We start from the raw sequence: 17,898 nt of genomic DNA, 5'->3' as shown, positions 1-17,898 counted from the left end.
CTCCTAAACTCATGGCTGCGTTGGTGAAGGCTTGCTGTACGGTGATGCGGCCGCAGTGTCGCCAGCTCTGGCGTCTGTTCTCTCACGGCCATGGGCTTTGGGGTCCGGCCGGGAGTTCGTGGCCGGGAGAGGCGCGCTGCTGCCTGGGGATCCGGGCTTTCAGCGCCGCGCCGCCACCGCCGGGGGCCAAAGGGCCAGACCCCAAGGGCGGCCAAGCCGGGTCGCGCCGCATGAAGCCCGGGGTGAGTGTTTACATGGAGCCTTCCGGACTCGCCGCTCTCTGCAGCACGGTATCTCCGCATCCGGCTAGGTCACAACCTCAGGAACTCCCTGGCGTGCCCTAAAAGGGTCATGGAGTCACTTTTTTTTACTTCCTGGTCCGCCAGTAGTTCTAGATTTGGCAGAACTGGTTGCTATTCAGCCCGTAGTCCCTGCCTCGACATAACTTAAGAAACCTACTCGCCCTCCGCGCCGATACAACCCGGGCTTTTGCTCCAGAAAAAAAAAAATCAATTCTAGGTTTTAAGGATCTCGACTTTATCATGATTCAAAAGTCAGAGCACTTCTATAATCTCACTGAATTGAATCCCCCTTCAGTGCTTCAGTATGTAAGTTGAAATTGAAGCAAAAATGTGGACCTCTGTTGCGTTTGTGTATTCCTCCTCTTCCTTTTTCCTCCCTTCCTCTCCTGTTCCTTCCTTATCTTCCTCTCGTTCTAGTTGTGTCTCAAATTCAGAGCCTCTGCCTTGCTCGTGTTAGTAAGAAATGTGAACTTGGGGAGCAGGGCAAATCTCAGGCACAGGTAGCAAACATTTTAGATTTTAAAGAGTACAGTGGCAGTATATGCCAGTAATCAGTTGCTGGCTTTGCGCAGTTTTTGAGACCAGGTCTCTCATATCTCAGGTTGGCGTAGAACTTGATATTTCGCCAAGAATGCCTTTGTGCTTGATCCTCCTGCCTTCCCCTCCCAGCGTGCTAAGATAGATTACAGGTGTGTATCACCACACCCGGTTTTATGTAGTGCCTGGCATGGAACCCAGGGGTTTGGTACTTGCCAAGCAAGCACTTTACCAATTAATTGAGCTCCATCTTCAACCCTTACTTTGTTTTTAAATTAGCTTGGGTAACTAACTTTGCCCTGGAAATGAGTGCTTTTATAGTAGATATAATTGTATTCACAGAAACTTTCAGGATGTATCCCAAAGTAGCCTAAAACATTCAACGTGTGTGATAATGGTTTGTATGTGTGTGCGTGCTCTGAAAACTTTGTAATAGGTAAAGCATGGTTAAAGATTTGCATCTTACTTGTTTATTTGGTTGAACTCTCTGCCCCAGTAGCCCGTTTCTTGGAAGTCTTTAGCGTTGACTTTTGCCATTGGAGGATCTTTATTGGCTGGAATGAAGTACTTCAAGAAAGAAAAGATAGAACGTAAGTAGTTATTCTTTTGAACCACATTTTTTGTTTTTGAACTTTTTATTTTGTTGATTTATACCTGTGTGTATGTGCGTTCAGGTGCAAGCATGGCGGAAGCCAGAAGACAACTTTTGGGAGTTGGTTCTAGTGTATTCTTTTTTTCTTTTCTGAGACAAGGTTTCTCTGTGTAACAGCCCTAGCTGTCCTGGAACTAGTTCTGTAGACTAGACTGACCTCAAACTCAAACAGAAATCTGCCTGTCTCTGCCTCCTGAGTGCCGGGATTAAAGATGTGTGCCACCACTGCCTGGCTAGTGTCTTCTTTACTTCATGGTGGGTTCCTGGGATTAAGCCTAAGTAGTCAGGTTTTTATATCAAGCACTTTTATATGCTGAGCTGTTTTTAATTTTTTTATCTAAAAATAATTTTAGATTTACTAATTAAGAAGGGTTGTGAAGATGGCAAAGAAAAGCCTCCATATACCTTTCATCCAACCCCTCTCCCATTGTTGACGTCTTATATGGTCATGGACAACTAAGAAATTAAAATTGATATAATTAACCGGACTGCAGCATTTAATTAGGTTTTGCATATTTTCCATCTTTGTCTTTAACTTTTCAAGATGGAATCCAAAATGGCGCTGCTTAATCGTTTGAAAAGACAACTGTAAATAGGTTGGATGTGGTCAGTTGGAAGTCCCAAGGATGGGTACAAAGATGACTAAGATGCCCAGCGGTTGGAATGCAGTTGACAAAGAGACAGACACAGAAACCAAGGCTTTCACTGGGTGATGTTCTTCCAGGCTGGAGGGCAGGGCAGGGTGTATGAGGGCCTTTGACATTGGGCTCTGAGAAGACTTCCTAGAGGTCAGGCATGGAGAAGGTACTGCAGACCAGTTAGGACAGCAGCAGTGGACAGGGACGGGCTGCCTGTGGTGGAGGGAAAACCAGGAACTACTAGGAAATGCCGTCTCGGAATGTTGGCAGGGTTAAAAGAAAACAAACTTTATATTTTAGTGGATATTCTAAGACTTTAAGATTTGGTTAAAAAATTGGGGTAAATATTGTTTAAATGAGTTATTTATAGTTTCTTGATGCTGTTAATAAAGAGAAATGTTAGAATACAAGGGTGAGAATGCACAGGCATTAGAATTTTAGCAGTTGGCCTGTGAACATACATGACCTTGGGAATTTTCATGACTGCCCTAATTGACTTTGGGAAAACCCAGCCTGAAAGTGACAAGCAGCCCCATTTCCTGGTTTGGGGCCCTGCACTTTGTAAGAATAGAGAAAGCTAGCTAAATACTATGCATTCATAGTTTCTGTCTCTCTCCTCTAGACTGTGGGTGTGATATGACTAGTAGGTGCACACACCTCTCACTGGGACTTCCCCACACATAGGCTGTTACCAGGAATTGTTAGATAAACCCTTTTTCGTCTGAGTTTCTTTTGCTTTGTGTGGTATTTTTGTTTTTGAGTCAGGGTCTCACTGTGTAGCCCTGACTGTTCTGGCACTCACTCTTAAAGACCAGGCTGGCCTCCAACTCACAGAGACCCTCTGCCTCTCGAGTGTTGGGATTAAAGGTGGGCACCACCACCTCCCGGCCCTGGGTTTGTTTTTGACAGACTATTTTATCACAGTATCAGAAATGAAACCAGAAACAAGAGCTTGCTGTTCACACAGGATCCTGTTTTCAGTCATCATTGAGTTTTCCTTCTGCCACCAGTTCTCCTTGAATTTTATTTGTTTCAGCTTATTTCGGCATTTCTCAGCAACAAAGATAACTTTTTCCTTTTTGTTGGAGAATCCCTGTATATGGAAACCGTATATGGATATGGATACTACAGAGATCATTCCAGTTTTTTTCCCACCCATTGTTCCAGTTTTACATTAGTAAGACTTATTCCTGTTTATTTGCTTTGTTTATTTAATTTTCTATATAAAACTAAAGTCCTATCAACATTGCCTTTTCGTTGAAGCTGCCTCTAGCACACCCAGCCTCCAGGCGCCCTCACCCCCACACTGGACAGTTTAGTGCTGAGTTGTTCTAGGAGAACACCTTTTACCACTCATTCCAGTGCTTGTCGTGTGTTACAGCATTTAATTTTCTTATTTTATGCCTTTTTTTTCTGACAATATTTTTGTTAGTGTCTTGAAAGCTGATATATTTATTTTCTACCTCCCACTCTTCCCACATACTGTTACTAGTATTATGCTAACTCTTTGTCAGATGTTTCAGTGACTCTGGTTACAGTGACTTGTTTGGTGTTATCTCTTTAAGAGCTGGAGAAGCAGCGACATCGCAGCATTGGAAAGCCTTTACTAGGGGGACCATTTTCCCTCACAACTCATGATGGCGAGCCCAAGACTGACAAGGACTACCTGGGCCAGTGGGTATTGATTTATTTTGGCTTCACTCATTGCCCTGATATCTGTCCAGAAGAACTAGAAAAAATGATTCAAGTTGTAGATGAAATAGGTAAGAACGCAGTGCTAACTGCACTATTGAATGGTACTGTTTCTCACCTCCAGTAGTGTGTCAGACAGGGTTTGTAACTATTTGGTCCGTAAGAACACAAAGTTTCCATGTTCAGCTAGATGCTGGGATTCCAGGACCCTACTCTCTACCTAAGGAGACTTGTTTGGGTGCCAAGTGTTAGGTCACTTAAAAATGTCATTGTGCCTCTGTCTCCTTTTATTGAAGCATTCTCATTGTGCTTCCCCAGTGACATTGATAGTTATTAGATTGGGAAATCTGGAGTGGCAGGTTATGTTTTATTTTTGTCAATTAAAAGCAATTAGAAGGAAGCATACCTCTTTAAATTGTTTTGGTGTATTCTGTCTTTATTGATAACCTCGTCCCTGAGCTACGGTAGGAAAAACTGCAGGGATTGGATTGCATGAGGAAGTGAGATGGCTACAAGACGTAATCTGGGGTAGCAGCCATTATGTATCAGTAGGGGTGTTTGGTGGAACGGCTGACTGGCTCCATCACAGACAGAAACTCCTCCTCCTCCACTGCAGATAGTCTGATCTGTCCCGTGCTCCCCGGACAGTTTGCTGCTGCACCGCTGTCTCTAGTGTTCCTGTGTCTCTCTCTCTCTCTGTGTCTTTTCCCTTATGGTGACTATTGGACTAATTGAAACTTTCTTTCAGACAGTATTCCATCCCTGCCGAATTTAACTCCACTTTTCATCACCATTGACCCAGAAAGGGACACAAAAGAAGCCATCTCAGCTTATGTGAAAGGTGTGTTTTGCTGATCATTTACATAAACTTATTTAACAGTTTGCAGTAGCAAACCATCTAAATAGACAGGTGGTGTTAGCAACCATTTTGCAATGATACATAGGGATACCCTGTTTCAAAATTCTCCAAAAAAAAAACCCAAAAAAGGGTTTTCATACAGTTTGTTTTGATCATGTTCCCCACTCAACTACTCGCAGGTTTTCCCACCCATCCAACAGGCAAAAAAACAGGAAGACAAAAAGTGCTCATACAATGAGACAAAAGCTCACAAAAAGAATATGGAGTCCATTTTGTGTTGGACACCAACTACTCCTGATCATGGGGCCTATCCTGGTGTGGTTGATATTCCCATTAACACCTCAGTGGAGAAACCTGAGTTTCCTTTTCCCAGCCATCATCAGTTGCAGGTAGCTGCTTGGCTGGGGGTAGAACTTGTGTCCACTTTCCTTTCTCAGCTCATGTTTTGTCCAGTTTGAGCATGTGCAGGACTTGTGCATGCTGTCATGGTCTCTGAGTTCATATGTGCATCAGGCCTGTTGTCTTTGGAAGACATCGTTTCCTTGGGGTCCTCCATCCCTTCTGCCTCCTACAGTCTTTCCACCTCTTCCATGTGGATTCTGAGCCTTGGGGGGAGTGGGTTTGATGGAGACATCCTATTTCAAATTGAGCCCTCCCCAGCTGTCTTCTATTGCTGTGAAGACACCATGACCACGGCAACTTTTATAAAGGAAAACATTTCATTGGGTGACTTACATTTTCAGAGATACTGTCCATTGTCATCGTGATGTAACAGGACAACATGCAGACAGGCGGGGTGCTGCAACAGAAGCTGAGGGTCACAGGCAGCAGGAGACACTGGGTGGTATCATGAACATATGTGAGACCTCAAAGCCCACCTCCATAGTGACATACTTTCTCCAGTAAGATCATACTGCTCCACAAAGCCACACCTAATAGTGCCACTCTCTTGGGGACCAAAATCAGACCGTTAGATAAGCTTCTCACACCCACTGAGCCATCTTCCCAGCCTCTTGAACTAAGTATCTTTCCATCTGATGCAGTGAAAAGCCTGAAGTCCTTAAGGAATCCTCACTTACATGTGTTTGTAACTAAATTAATTTAAAACATAATCTAAGTAACTAGAATATGTTTCCTCTAGATCTTTATTGTAGTCACTGAAGATCCAATATCTATCATGGGAGAATTTTCATTTCTTCTCTGGGGCTGTTTATCTTTAAATCATGCAGAAATGTTTGGTGACTGAGGAGCAAAGTGGTACCAAAGCTGCTTTACAGTGTCTTTATTCATTAGGGTTTTTATTTATGTATATTTTCCTGTTATTTTGGTTTTATTTTAAATAAAGATGGTTATATTTCTTGTCTTTCATTCTCACTGTCTTTCTTATTTTTATATCTAGAATTTTCTCCCAAATTGGTTGGTTTGACTGGCACAAAAGAAGAGATTGATGGAGTGGCCAGAGCATACAGGGTCTATTACAGCCCTGGCCCTAAGGATGAAGATGAGGACTACATAGTAAGTAAATGGTCAGCTTTCAGCTCCTCGCCTGGCCTCAGGTCCCAGGTTCTCACACACTCTACACGCTGACTGGCTTCTGAGATAAAGGAAAACCTGAAGGACTGAAGAGATGGCTCAGTGATTAAGAGCACTTCCAAAGAACCTGCTTCAGTTCCCAGTACCCACATTGTGGCTCGTAGTTAATTATAAATCCAGTTCCAAGGGATCCAATGTCTGGACTCCACAGGCACTAGGCACACACATGATTACGCATAAACACATGTAGGCAAACACTCAAATACATAAAACAAAAATCACTTTTAAAAATGAAGATGAGGCTACCGTAAGTTATTTGAAAATCTAGTAGCACACGTTTTTGAAAGGTGGGTGTTTATTGCTTAATTAATATTCATTCCATAGTTTGTCCGACTTCCCTAGTTACATACAATTATAAAAGCAAATACTCGGGCACCATGTTGGATTCAGAAGAGCATCACCGGCATCATTGCTCTTCAGTTTAAGTTCATTGGCATCTGCGTTGGTCCTCCCTGGGTCCTTGATGGAGCGGAAGACAAGAGCTCCTTTTTAGAAGCAGTGTAATCTTCAGGGAGTCTTTTATTTCGTTGAAAAGCAAGAGGAAAAATAGAGTCTTCAAATAACAGACTATCTACAAGTTTTAATGTCTGCGACAGTTCAGTTCAGCTTGGGGTTCAATAATGAGAGACAGGACATCTGCCCAGTTTACCTTTGTGGTTCTTTAATTAAGGACATGTTTCCTTGTTAATCAGTGTTGTCTGGGAAGTCTTGAGTGACTGAGCCCATTTCCGGTTGGTTGTTTCATGGTGTGCAAAGGACTGACTTTTCTTATCTATTAGGTTCTTGTTTCTCAGCACATTCAGGGTTGACATGGTACTATAGTATTGTTACTGATTTTTTTTTCCCACTTGTCTTACTCTGGGTTTTCTGTAATGTTAGTTGAGTAAAGTGATTAATTATAAATTTCATTTTATGTGTAAAACTGATAGGGAGGCTGACCCTGAGTCACTGATTTACCAGTATCCCGAGGCTGTCCCTACAGCAATATGCATAGTGTCTCCACTATAGTCTGTGCCTTTTTTCCCATGCGTGTGCTTGAATGTGTGTGTGTGTGTACATGCTGACTATGATACTGATAAACAAGCTTCCAGAATCTGTCAGTCTCTGCTCCCCTGTACTGCACATACAGACGTCTGTGGCATAATTGACTTTGACCTGGGTGCAGGCGATTCTCGCTCTTCTTGCTTTCACAGTAAGTGCTGGCACACGCAGCCATCCCTTCAGCCCTCTCTAGCCCTTTTGAGCCTGTAGCATCTTGTGTACCCATATAGCCTATGGCCAAAATAAAACAGACTTTTGACCACAATGCCTCAGTTAAGCCCTACATGGCACCATATTTTCCAAGCCTGAGGCCTTATAGCGTTGAGGAAACTTGGGATTCGTGGGGGAAAAGGACAAGAAAAAAGTGAGTTTTTCCTGAAACCCTGCGTTTGCAGGAAGCATAGTCAGGCTCTCCAGCGGCTTTGTCTGCTGTCCCTGCAGTGTGAGAAGTGGAAAGGTGTGCAAGTGTCAAAGAAGGAAGCCCCACAGGGGTGAAGGACTTGTCAGACTTTCCCTTTCACACAGTTAGAGTGGCTGGTTTGATTCACCTGAGAGGGGCTAATCTTCCAGCCATAAACAAATTTTGTTAAATTCTATTATAGACCTGAAGTTAAAAAACTTCAAGTAAACACAATGGCTGGTTTTATTTGTAGCATTTGCGTTCAACTACACCTGGTGAGTTTGAGGTCAGTCTGATCTACATAGCAAGTTTCAGGCCAAATAGGGCTACATAAGTGAGACCCTGTCTCAAAAATAAAAGCAAGTGAAACATTCCATTTAAATGGCAAGTATTTTACTGAAACCTTAACTGCAGGAATGGGGTTAGGCAGCTAGCCTGTGTGGTTTCATGATGCTGTCAACTACCCCTTCACAATTTTCTGATTTTTTTTTCCCCCTTGATTACATAGTCTACCTCCATCAGGTGCCCTTTATATAGTAAAAATTATCATTCCTTGTTATCTGTGGGTCTGCAGCAGTGCGCCGCCTGGAGCCAGTGAGTTCATCACAAACCAAGCACATGTTAGGCCTTGAAATTTGTACTTGTGATTCAGATAATCTGAAATATAGTTGTTATTTTTGTCTTAAAGGATAAAGTACACATACATAGATTTTATGGAGACTTCCTTGACCTTCTAGGCTGTATCATAGATACAGGCCTGCTGGCCTGACAGAGCTCAGGAACTTTATTGCTGTGCATTTATTTCCTAAATCAGCCAACAGGGGGAGCTGGAGACACTTCCAAGATTCTTAGAGTTTTTCTTTAGTGTGACTCCATGTCTTGAGGCTGTGGATAGATGGAAATATGTTAGGGTTTAAGGACCAGTGGGGGCAGTGCTTAAAGATTATCCTTGGTGTAACAGGATGATATTTTCATGATCTCCGACAGTGGAGAGAGAAGTAGAATCTGTCGACAGTGGATATAAATTGAGCATGCCAAATAGGATTCACCACAAAGCCAAATTTGCACAATACTATATATGTAATTATTGTAGACATAATGCCACATTATTGTATATAAATGTTAGAAATAGTTCAGGATGAGTACAAATGACTTTTTAAATTTAAGCTAAGACAAATTCATAAGAAAAAAGTGGGATTGTTTAGTGGTACATCTTTTTTAAATCCTGTTAGTTTGGCTGTGATTGGGAAGTTTGAACACCTATTGTTAGAGTTGGGCAAATAACACGAGTGAGTTCCAAACAACAGGTGTTTCCGTGCACTGTTGATAGGGTGCATCTGGTAGGCCCTCTTCAGGGCAGTGCGGAGGGTATAATAGCTGCTTTCACTGACATGGGTGCTCCTTGGAAATTAGCTCACAGGTGATTCTTACAGCATTGTTGGGAAAGACCAAGGACTGAAACCCGAGTCAACTATTTTTGAAGAGTTACTTTATCTGTCCTGATGTAGAACAGAGGTTTCTGTGTTGCCTGACAGGAGGCTGTCATGAAGTGTCAGTTGTGTGGCGGTGGTAGATGGTGCTGGGTACGGACATAGCAAAGGGAGAGAATTTCTCTGTGAATACAGCAGTGACTAGTGACAGTGGTTTCCTGCTGGAAGACCAGAGGGCATGGGGAGTCCGGAGTGGAAGACTGGTGTGCATGCACTACTCTTTAGGCGATAAAAATGTATATTAAGAGATATGACTTGCCACCCCTGCAGTTGAATTGGAAATAGTGGCAACATAGTGATAAAAGGGTGTGGACTTTGAAACTGGACAGGTGCTAGTAGTGTCTGTAACTTCCCCTCTCCAGCCTGTGCTACTTTATAGAGATTCCTATATAAACAGCCAGGGGTGGGGCGGTAACTCAGGGGATAACAGTGCCTGTTGTGTAAGCACGGGATGAGATCACAGCCCTAGAAGCCACATTAAAAACCAGGCATGGTCATGCCCTCCTGAAACTCCAGCACTGTTGGGGCGGTAACAGGAAGTTTGTAGTGGCTCAATGCTACAGGTTTAGTGAGAGCCATCCAAGGGAATGGGACTGAGAGTGACAAAGGAGGCTGCCCAACATGGTCCCCTGGCCTCCGCGTCTGTGTGGGTGCACATACTCACCTCACATGTACATAAGCACCACACACATACTGAGGAAGTAAGGATATGAAATTGCTGGGTTTGTATTTCTGTACTACACACTGCTAAAAGAAGTCCAACATACTGAATTCTGTTCTTTAAGGAGAAAAGTTCATAGAGAAAAAGTAAAGTAAGTGTATGTGGAGTATGTATATATATGTGTGTGTGTATTTATGAAATTTTCAAAAATTAATTCTCTAAAAAAGGAAACAGTGAAGGGAAGAGGATTGTAAGCTTCAGAGAAAGGCTTGAGGGGGCAGCCAGAGTTTTAGTACTGAATCCTCTGTCAAATGTGAGGAGAAATTCCGGGCCTTGCCTGGCTCCTACTGTAAATTCTCCACATGAAGTCGCCAGCTGTCTCAGCTCTTGGTGGCATTCTTTCCTGATGGCAGGCGAGTGCTCTTTCCATTTGCTGTCTCCTTATGAATGTGTGTGTATAAAAAGGTAATAGCCTCATGGCCAGATAATGTGGGTTGGGGTATATTCTGGGGAGTTTCCATTTGGTATGTGTGACGGCATTCCTATCTTTTCCCGTCTTGCTGAACAAGCCTGCAACAAATTCCAAGGACTTAGGATGCCATATCTACTCTTAAAGTATTGTGGAAATGAATAGTAAAAAGCAATGACCAGTCTCAACTTGAATTGGAACTGCGGCATTTTAAGAGCATAGTCAGGAGAATTGATGATGGATCGAAGAGGCTCCTAGAGCAGCATTTGTGGCCAGCGGGGTTTCCAAGCCGTCTGCTTCAGCTGCAGTGCTCAGAATAGCAAATGCAGATTTCCCAGGGGAGAAAAACATCTTCCAGTTTTTGTTTGAATCACTAATATCTTGACTAAATCATTATTAGGATTTGCAAATTGCATACTTCAGCTAGTGGTTGGTTTTCTGGCTTCTCATAAACCATGGCAAGCAGAGATTAGGCAGTAATGAGAGCCAGTTCTTAAACATGAGGTTGGACACCCAGACAGTGTTCTGAACTACTCAGAGTAGCTCTGAGCCCTGCTCTGGCTCCCGTGAATGAATGGAGAAGGGGTTAGATGAGATACCCTCAGAAGTGGAAGGTGTTTCAAAACAGCATCACTGTTTTACTGTGTAGGGTATTTATGAAGGCTGATAGAAGGTGAATTCTTCTCTCAGAGAATGTTCGGGTGAGTATATGAAAAATTGTACCAAAAAATTCCTGAGCTGACCCACAGCAGCGGCCATTGCTTATTTCTGGAATGTGAGGTTTCAGGTAGTCCCTGGCTGTGAGTGTGCTGCAGTCAGCACAGGCCCATTCGGTAGACAGTGCTTCTCTGAGCAGATGCTACAGTGGTTAGTTAAACACCGATGTTAATGTCTCTTACCCTGCAGCCTCGTTCTCTTCAGTAATATGTCTCTTCCCCTCCTCTTTACAGGTTGATCATACAATAATAATGTACTTGGTAGGACCAGATGGAGAGTTTCTCGATTACTTTGGCCAAAACAAGAGGGCAGCAGAAATAGCTGGTTCAATTGCTGCACACATGAGGTCACACAAGAAGAGGTAGCTAGAGTGGTGTCACCAGACACAGGACTGCCTTGTGAAGACTTTGTCTCCCAGAGGAGCCTTTATAACATGACCTTCATATCCTGAGATCATCGTTCTGCTTAAGATGTTACCCTTGGGCTCACCAACTGAAGTCTGCCCCGTAGCTCCCGTAAGTCCAAAGGGCCAGGGTAAGCAGAACAGGCCTCCCAGGACCGTAGCAATGGCCCTTGCAGCAGCACTGATACCCCAACAGCGTCTGGGACCTTCTCGGACAAATTGTGGGGCCAGATTCTACAGCAGCGTGTCATTTCCACAGTGCTCTTGGTTTTTCAGCTTGTGTGCTCGATGGTTGATAGTCCAGATAGACTTTCCAGTCATCTTTGTACTTGAGTGGAGAGTTCAGTCTTCCCTGGAGAGGAATGTAACTGTCAGGTTTGCATTTCATTCCCTCAACAACTGCTGCTTGGACAACTGAAGGAGGAAACCTTCTGTGTGGACATAACTGTTGGCTCAATTCTTGCTTTTGTTATTTTTTTTAAAACTAAATGATTTGGCTGTTCTTCAGTGATAGACCAAATGGAAATGAGGATATTAATTATGACTAGTCTAGTTTCTTTTTTCATATACCAGATTATACAGCATATAAAATAAAGATGTAATCAGTTTAGCAACTTGGAAAAGTGTCACTTGGCTTCTGTGGAGAGTGGGTGCCTAGTGCACCCATGATCAGGGCAGAGGCTGCAGGCTGAAATGGGTGGGTAGGTCAGTGCTTGTTAAATGCAGGCTCCCAGACTTGGAACTCACCTCTTGTCTGGGTGACATACAGACACCTAGGTTTCCTGGGGACAGACAACTGACAGGCTAATGATACGAGTCCACACCTGGATCAGGTGCCTCATGGAGAAACGGTAAGCATAACCAAGGGTTGTCAGCAACTGTTCCAGAAAATGCTGTTGGCCTGGGCATGGTGGCAAACACCTTTAGTCCCAGCGCTCAGGGCGGAGGCAGAGGCAGGTGGTTCTCTATGAGTTTGAGGCCAGCCGGGATACCCAGTGAAACTTTGTCTCCAGAAAAAGAAAAGAAGAAAGACCATGCTAGTTGAGTAATGATACATTTTGACTTTGTTTCTGAATTAAACTGCCCTAATACCTGGGTTTGGCTAGCACATTTTCAACTTGAGCCTTTCCAAAAATGCTACAAATAAGCCTTGTTGGAAAGCATTCTTTCCATACACCAGTCAGCTTTTATATGCACATGATGCGGGCTTATATCCTGCTTTTCAACGTCTCGATACATACATTAAGCCTAATGTGAGTACTTACATCACTGTGAAAGAACACCCTGTCTGTATCTATTACAGGCCAAATCATGTCATTTGCAATTCATGTGTCCACATCCTGAAATCAGTCACTTCAGAATGTGACTGTATTTGGAGATTAAGTCTTTAAGGAGGTCATTTAGTTAAAATGAGGCTGTTAGGTTAGGCCCTCTCTAAAGTAATATTGGTATCCTAAAAACATAGGAGATGAGGACCCAGGAGAACAGGTGGAAACTGGTGTCCATCCACTAACCACAGAGAGGTGTGTAGAAGAAGCCAACTTCTGACATCTCCGTTGTAGATAGACTGCTGATCTCCAGAACCTTAAGAAAACAGATGTCTCCTGTTTAAACACTCAGTTGTAGCAAACAACTTCATGATAGGCAACTGGAAGGAAGATTTGTTCCTCTCCCAAGTAGTTGGTTTAGAATGTCTTTCTTGGGAGCGTCTTAAAGACTTGATCTTACAAGAAGATACTGAGCATCAGAAATAGCAAATGTTTTGCCCCAGAACGCTGTGGCATGCTTGTTCATTCTCAGCTTTTGCAGGTTAGCCCTCCTGTGATATCCCAGAAAGGAAAACTGTTGCAAGTTAGCCCTCCTGTGATGCTCCAGAAAGAAGAGCTTTTGTGGAAACCTTTCATAGCTCTTCATCCAAAGTCAAGTTTACAGGCTTAGAGTTTAACAGGGCAGATTCAGAGACGGGGACCTCAGGGATGATCTCAGGACAGATGCAGAGACGGGAACCTCAGGGATGATCTCGGGACAGATGCAGAGACGGGGACCTCAGGGATGATCTCGGGACAGATGCAGAGACGGGGACCTCAGGGATGATCTCAGGACAGATGCAGGGACGGGGACCTCAGGGATGATCTCAGGACAGATGCAGAGACGGGGACCTCAGGGATGATCTCAGGACAGATGCAGAGACGGGAACCTCAGAGATGATCTCAGGACAGGTGCAGGGACCTCAGGGATGATCTCCCTTTCTTGGGGGACAGGAGAATGGGGGTTGCCCAGATCATTAAGTTCTATGTCTCAGGTCCTGAGTTTTCTTGTTTCTGCTTGTTCACTACTGTGGCACACATACTTTGACCATGTGAATCCAACCGTGTGGTGGTGGGGACCCCCCCCCCCCCCGCTGTGTGTGTGTGTACACGTTCTTGTGGAAGCATGTGTGTTTGAAAGCCAGAAGTAACCCTTGGGTGCCATAAATTGTCCACTATGTTTTCTGGGAAGGTCTCTACTTGACCTGAAATTCCCCTGGCAGGCTGGCTAAACAGGGAACACACCAGGCATCTTCCTGTTTCTACTTCCCAGGGCTGTGGTTATAGGCATATGCTGCCAAATCTGATTTTTAGAATTTTTATTTGTTTGTTTTCTTTCAATACATAGTCCTAGGGATTTAACTCGGGACCTCACGCTTAAATACTTCACCAACTGTCTCCTTAGTCCCAATATCTGCTTTCTTACATAGCATAGGATTTAGAAATTTTTTTAAAAGTAAAAAGGTGTGTTGGAAACGAAACAAAAAAACAACTACTTCTGGTTCCAGCCCAAAAGAGGACTTTCATTGCGGGTACAAGGTGGATCACAGGTGTGGTTAGAGCAGGCCACGTCACCAGGTTTGTTTCAGGAGCAGGTTAGCACGGGGGCCCCAGGAAACTAGCTGGTTTCCAAGCGTTCCTGAGATTAGGAAGGAAGGTAGTTCTCTGAGACATTGTTTACTGGTTTTGTTTCATTGGGATATTTCATTTTATTTATTTTGTTTGGTTGGTTTTTTGTATGTATGTTTGTTTGTTTGTTTGAAACGGTTTCTCTCTAGCCTGGCCATCCTGGAACTCTCTATAGACCAAGCTGGCCTCAGACTCACAGAGATCCACCCACCTCTGCCTTCTGATTAAAGGTGTGCACCATGGCACCTGGCCCTGGGGTGTTCTTATTACGTACCCTAGGCTGACCTTGAACTTGCAGTCCTTGTCAGTGTATTTCATCAGTACAGTAAATAGCCAATCAGCTGCTGGCTTTGACAACTGCTCCATCAGATTGCAACCATTCCTGTCAAGCATTTCTGGCTCTAAATGTGAAGTGTCGTTCCCACTGTGAGATAAGAAAGGGTCCATAAGTTATCTCTTTCCCAAGAGTTCCTGGGGCCTAGCTTCTGTTCTGACTCTAGCTGATTTAATTCTGTCTCAGTCTATACACAGCTTCCGCTAAAGACTTTGAGAGCAGAGGTCCTATGAGCAGGTTTCCTTCTCCATCTGCAGGATAGTTAACTGGAGATGAGCTTTGCTCAGAAGCTGGCATGTCCAGTCTATGAATACTTCTATGCATGTACTGCGTGGCAGTCCCTGTCCTCGGCGTTAGGACTTCGGGAGTGAGCAAGTCACCAGGAACTTTTTTTTTTTTTTTTACAGGTAGACTCTAAACAGATCAACTGATCAGTTGATCTGTTTAGTGACTAATTAGTACTGAGAAGAAACTCAAAGAAGGCAAGAGTGAAAAGGAATGGAGATGAATGTATATGGAAGGAGGGATAGTTTGGATGTGGTTGGCCCCTCTGACGCCACTGTTGGAATTTAATCCTCTAAAATAGTAATGTGGGATCTTTAAGAGATGAAGGACCAGGCCTCTGCATCCACGAATGGAACAGCCTATTCATGAGATAAATGAATCATAGGTCAATCGGAGAATAAGCGTAACAGAAGCTGGTTTGGTTTGGACTCTTGCATGAACCTTGCTTTACCATGCAGCCCCCAATCCCGGACCCAAACGGTTAGCTGAAAAACCTCTTACTGTTAATAACTTCATTGTGATGTTTTATTTTCTATCAAAAATACACAAGATAGGTTTCCTTCATATGGTAACTACTGGAGAAAATGGGAGTGAGCCTTGAATCTAAAAGAACCTTCTTAGAAACCATAGCAAGCCTGTGGCACCAACAGCAGCACCCACTCAGCATGTGGGGACCAATGTTGACAGAGTAGTGAGTCACGCAGACCTGTAGGAATGAGGTCAGGGAAGAGCAAGGAGCCTGGAGCGCCTGGATTCAAGTAAGGGACTTTGATCCTGTTGTACCTCGGGGAGGAGACCCTGGAAGGACAGTCAGAGCCTGACCTGACATCTCAAGGGACCCTCTGAAATCACTACCTAGCCTCAATGCACTAGGAGTCAAGGACATGAATATCCCCCTCATAAGGATACAATAAAAAGTAAATCAGTCTCTTCACGGTGTTGTATTTCATTAGAACATTTATATCACCACTAAATTGACAGAAAGCTTTGACTTTTTTTTTTAATTGTGGGAATTTCCCAGTATACTTAGAATAATTTAGTGAACTTTATGTATCCATCACCAAAGTTCAGGTCTTACCAGCAGAGGGGCTGTGTCCTGTATACACGTCCTCCTGCTCAACCAGAGCACAGTCCTACTATTTATCTCTAAAAGAGTCAAGCAACATATTCTATTCTCATTGCCATGCCAAAAACACTTTCTGAGGTTTAGGGGGTATAGGGAAATCTTGTGTTGTTAGTGTCCCTGTCATGACATAATAACCCACGGGGGGTGGGGCTAGAAAAAGAGAATTTCATTTTGATAATATAAAGGTTTTCAAGTTTAAAGTTTGACTCCATTGTTTTGGGGAATAGAGAGTCTGAAGGTCATGACTGGGTATGCATGGCTCAGACAGGCTGCCACCTCCAGGTGACCAGGCAGCTAAGAGCCAGAGACCAAGGTTCTAATATCATCTTTGTCATTGCTAGCTTACCAGCTTGACACACCCGGGAAGAGGGACCCTCAACTGAAGAATCACCTCCATCAGTCTGACTTGTGTGCATATCTGTGGGACATTTTCTTAATCGGTACTAGATGTAGAAGGGCCCAGCCCACTGTGGGTGGGGCATCCCTAGGCTGGTAGGTCTGGGCTGTATTACAATAACCAGCTGAGTAAACCAATAAGCAGCATTGCTCTCTGATTTCTGCTTCAGTTCCTATCTCTGCACCAGTGGTTCTCAGCCGTCTAATGCCGTGACCTTTAAAACAGTTCTTCACGCCGTGGTGACTCCCAACCATAAAATCATTTTCATTGCTACATCATGACTGTAATTTTGCTACCGTTATGAATTGTAATGTAAATATCTGATGTGCAACCCCCACCCAAAGGTGTCATGACCCACAGCTTGAAAATGGCAGCTCTAGGTTCTTGCCTAATTATCCCTTGATGATAACGACTAACCTGTAAGACATAGAAACCCTTCCCTCCCCGAATTGTTTTTGGTTAGAGTGTTTCTTCCCAACAATGGAGAAGCAAACTAACACATCCTTCAAAGGGGTACCGTATCTCAGTAACACTGGCTGACGGCAAAGCTTTTAATACATGGGCCCTTGGAAGACACTTAGATTCAATGACCACTTAATGCCATCAAATATCCAGTTAGTGAGAACTTGTGGTTATACTTCGGTCCTTTGATTCTCAGAAGCCATGGTACTCCATATCATACTGTAATTGTGTGCACATTGCACTGAGATCAAAGAGGGTACAAGTATAGTGGTGTGCAAGATGGACCAGAACAAAAGCAACAACCTACCTGTTGGTATTTTTATTTGTAAAACCAGGATCACATTAGAACATCAGATGCTGGGACCACAAGCCAGCATGGTGCTCAGCTCTAGCAGAGCTTGGAATGGTTGGTTGTGGTTGAAGCGGACACAAAGCCTCTTCCAGAGTGATGGAAGTGTTCTGTGGCCTGAGCTATGTGGTGGCTTACATACCTGGAAGTTTAAGACTTATCCATGCTCCTCAACAATCTATACCTCCCAAACACAGAGGAAGAAGAATTCCTATGAATGATCTAGAAAGAAAGCATGTCTGGACTGTGAGGAAGGCTTCAACTCTCAGCAACTTGTTCTAGCTTAATAGAGTGGCATTGAAGGACCTTGTCGGCTGCTAAAGAGAACAGCAGCTGCTCAGTGTTCCGCTCCAGTGATCCTTGTGCCCCGTTCAGTCCCTTTTTAAGGAATGAGCCAGAGGCACTACCCTTACAGTCCCAGCCATCTGAAGTATTCCTGGGTGGGTTTGCAGTTGTCAGCCCATTATCCATTTTCCATCCAAGGATGATGCGAAGGTAAGAGCCCAGACTGAGCTTGAGAAAGACAGCCTTACCCTTGCATCTGCTGGGCACTGA

The 17,898-nt window shown here is 43.8% G+C and overlaps 1 protein-coding gene across 1 annotated transcript; it reads left to right on the top strand.

Moving 5' to 3' along the window:
• Positions 1-11: 11 nt before the first annotated feature.
• Sco1 (synthesis of cytochrome C oxidase 1) lies at positions 12-12,077 on the top strand. Its single transcript, XM_048448275.3, has 6 exons — positions 12-242; positions 1,339-1,429; positions 3,695-3,892; positions 4,570-4,662; positions 6,080-6,195; positions 11,285-12,077. The coding sequence occupies exons 1-6, from the start codon at positions 12-14 to the stop codon at positions 11,414-11,416; spliced, it is 861 nt and encodes a 286-aa protein (XP_048304232.1). The 3' UTR covers positions 11,417-12,077.
• Positions 12,078-17,898: the final 5,821 nt, after the last annotated feature.

Source organism: Myodes glareolus, chromosome 9, assembly GCF_982192425.1.
Source record: "Myodes glareolus chromosome 9, mMyoGla1.1, whole genome shotgun sequence".
Classification (NCBI taxonomy): Eukaryota; Metazoa; Chordata; class Mammalia; order Rodentia; family Cricetidae; genus Myodes; species Myodes glareolus.
This window is presented reverse-complemented; position numbering and strand designations above follow the sequence as displayed.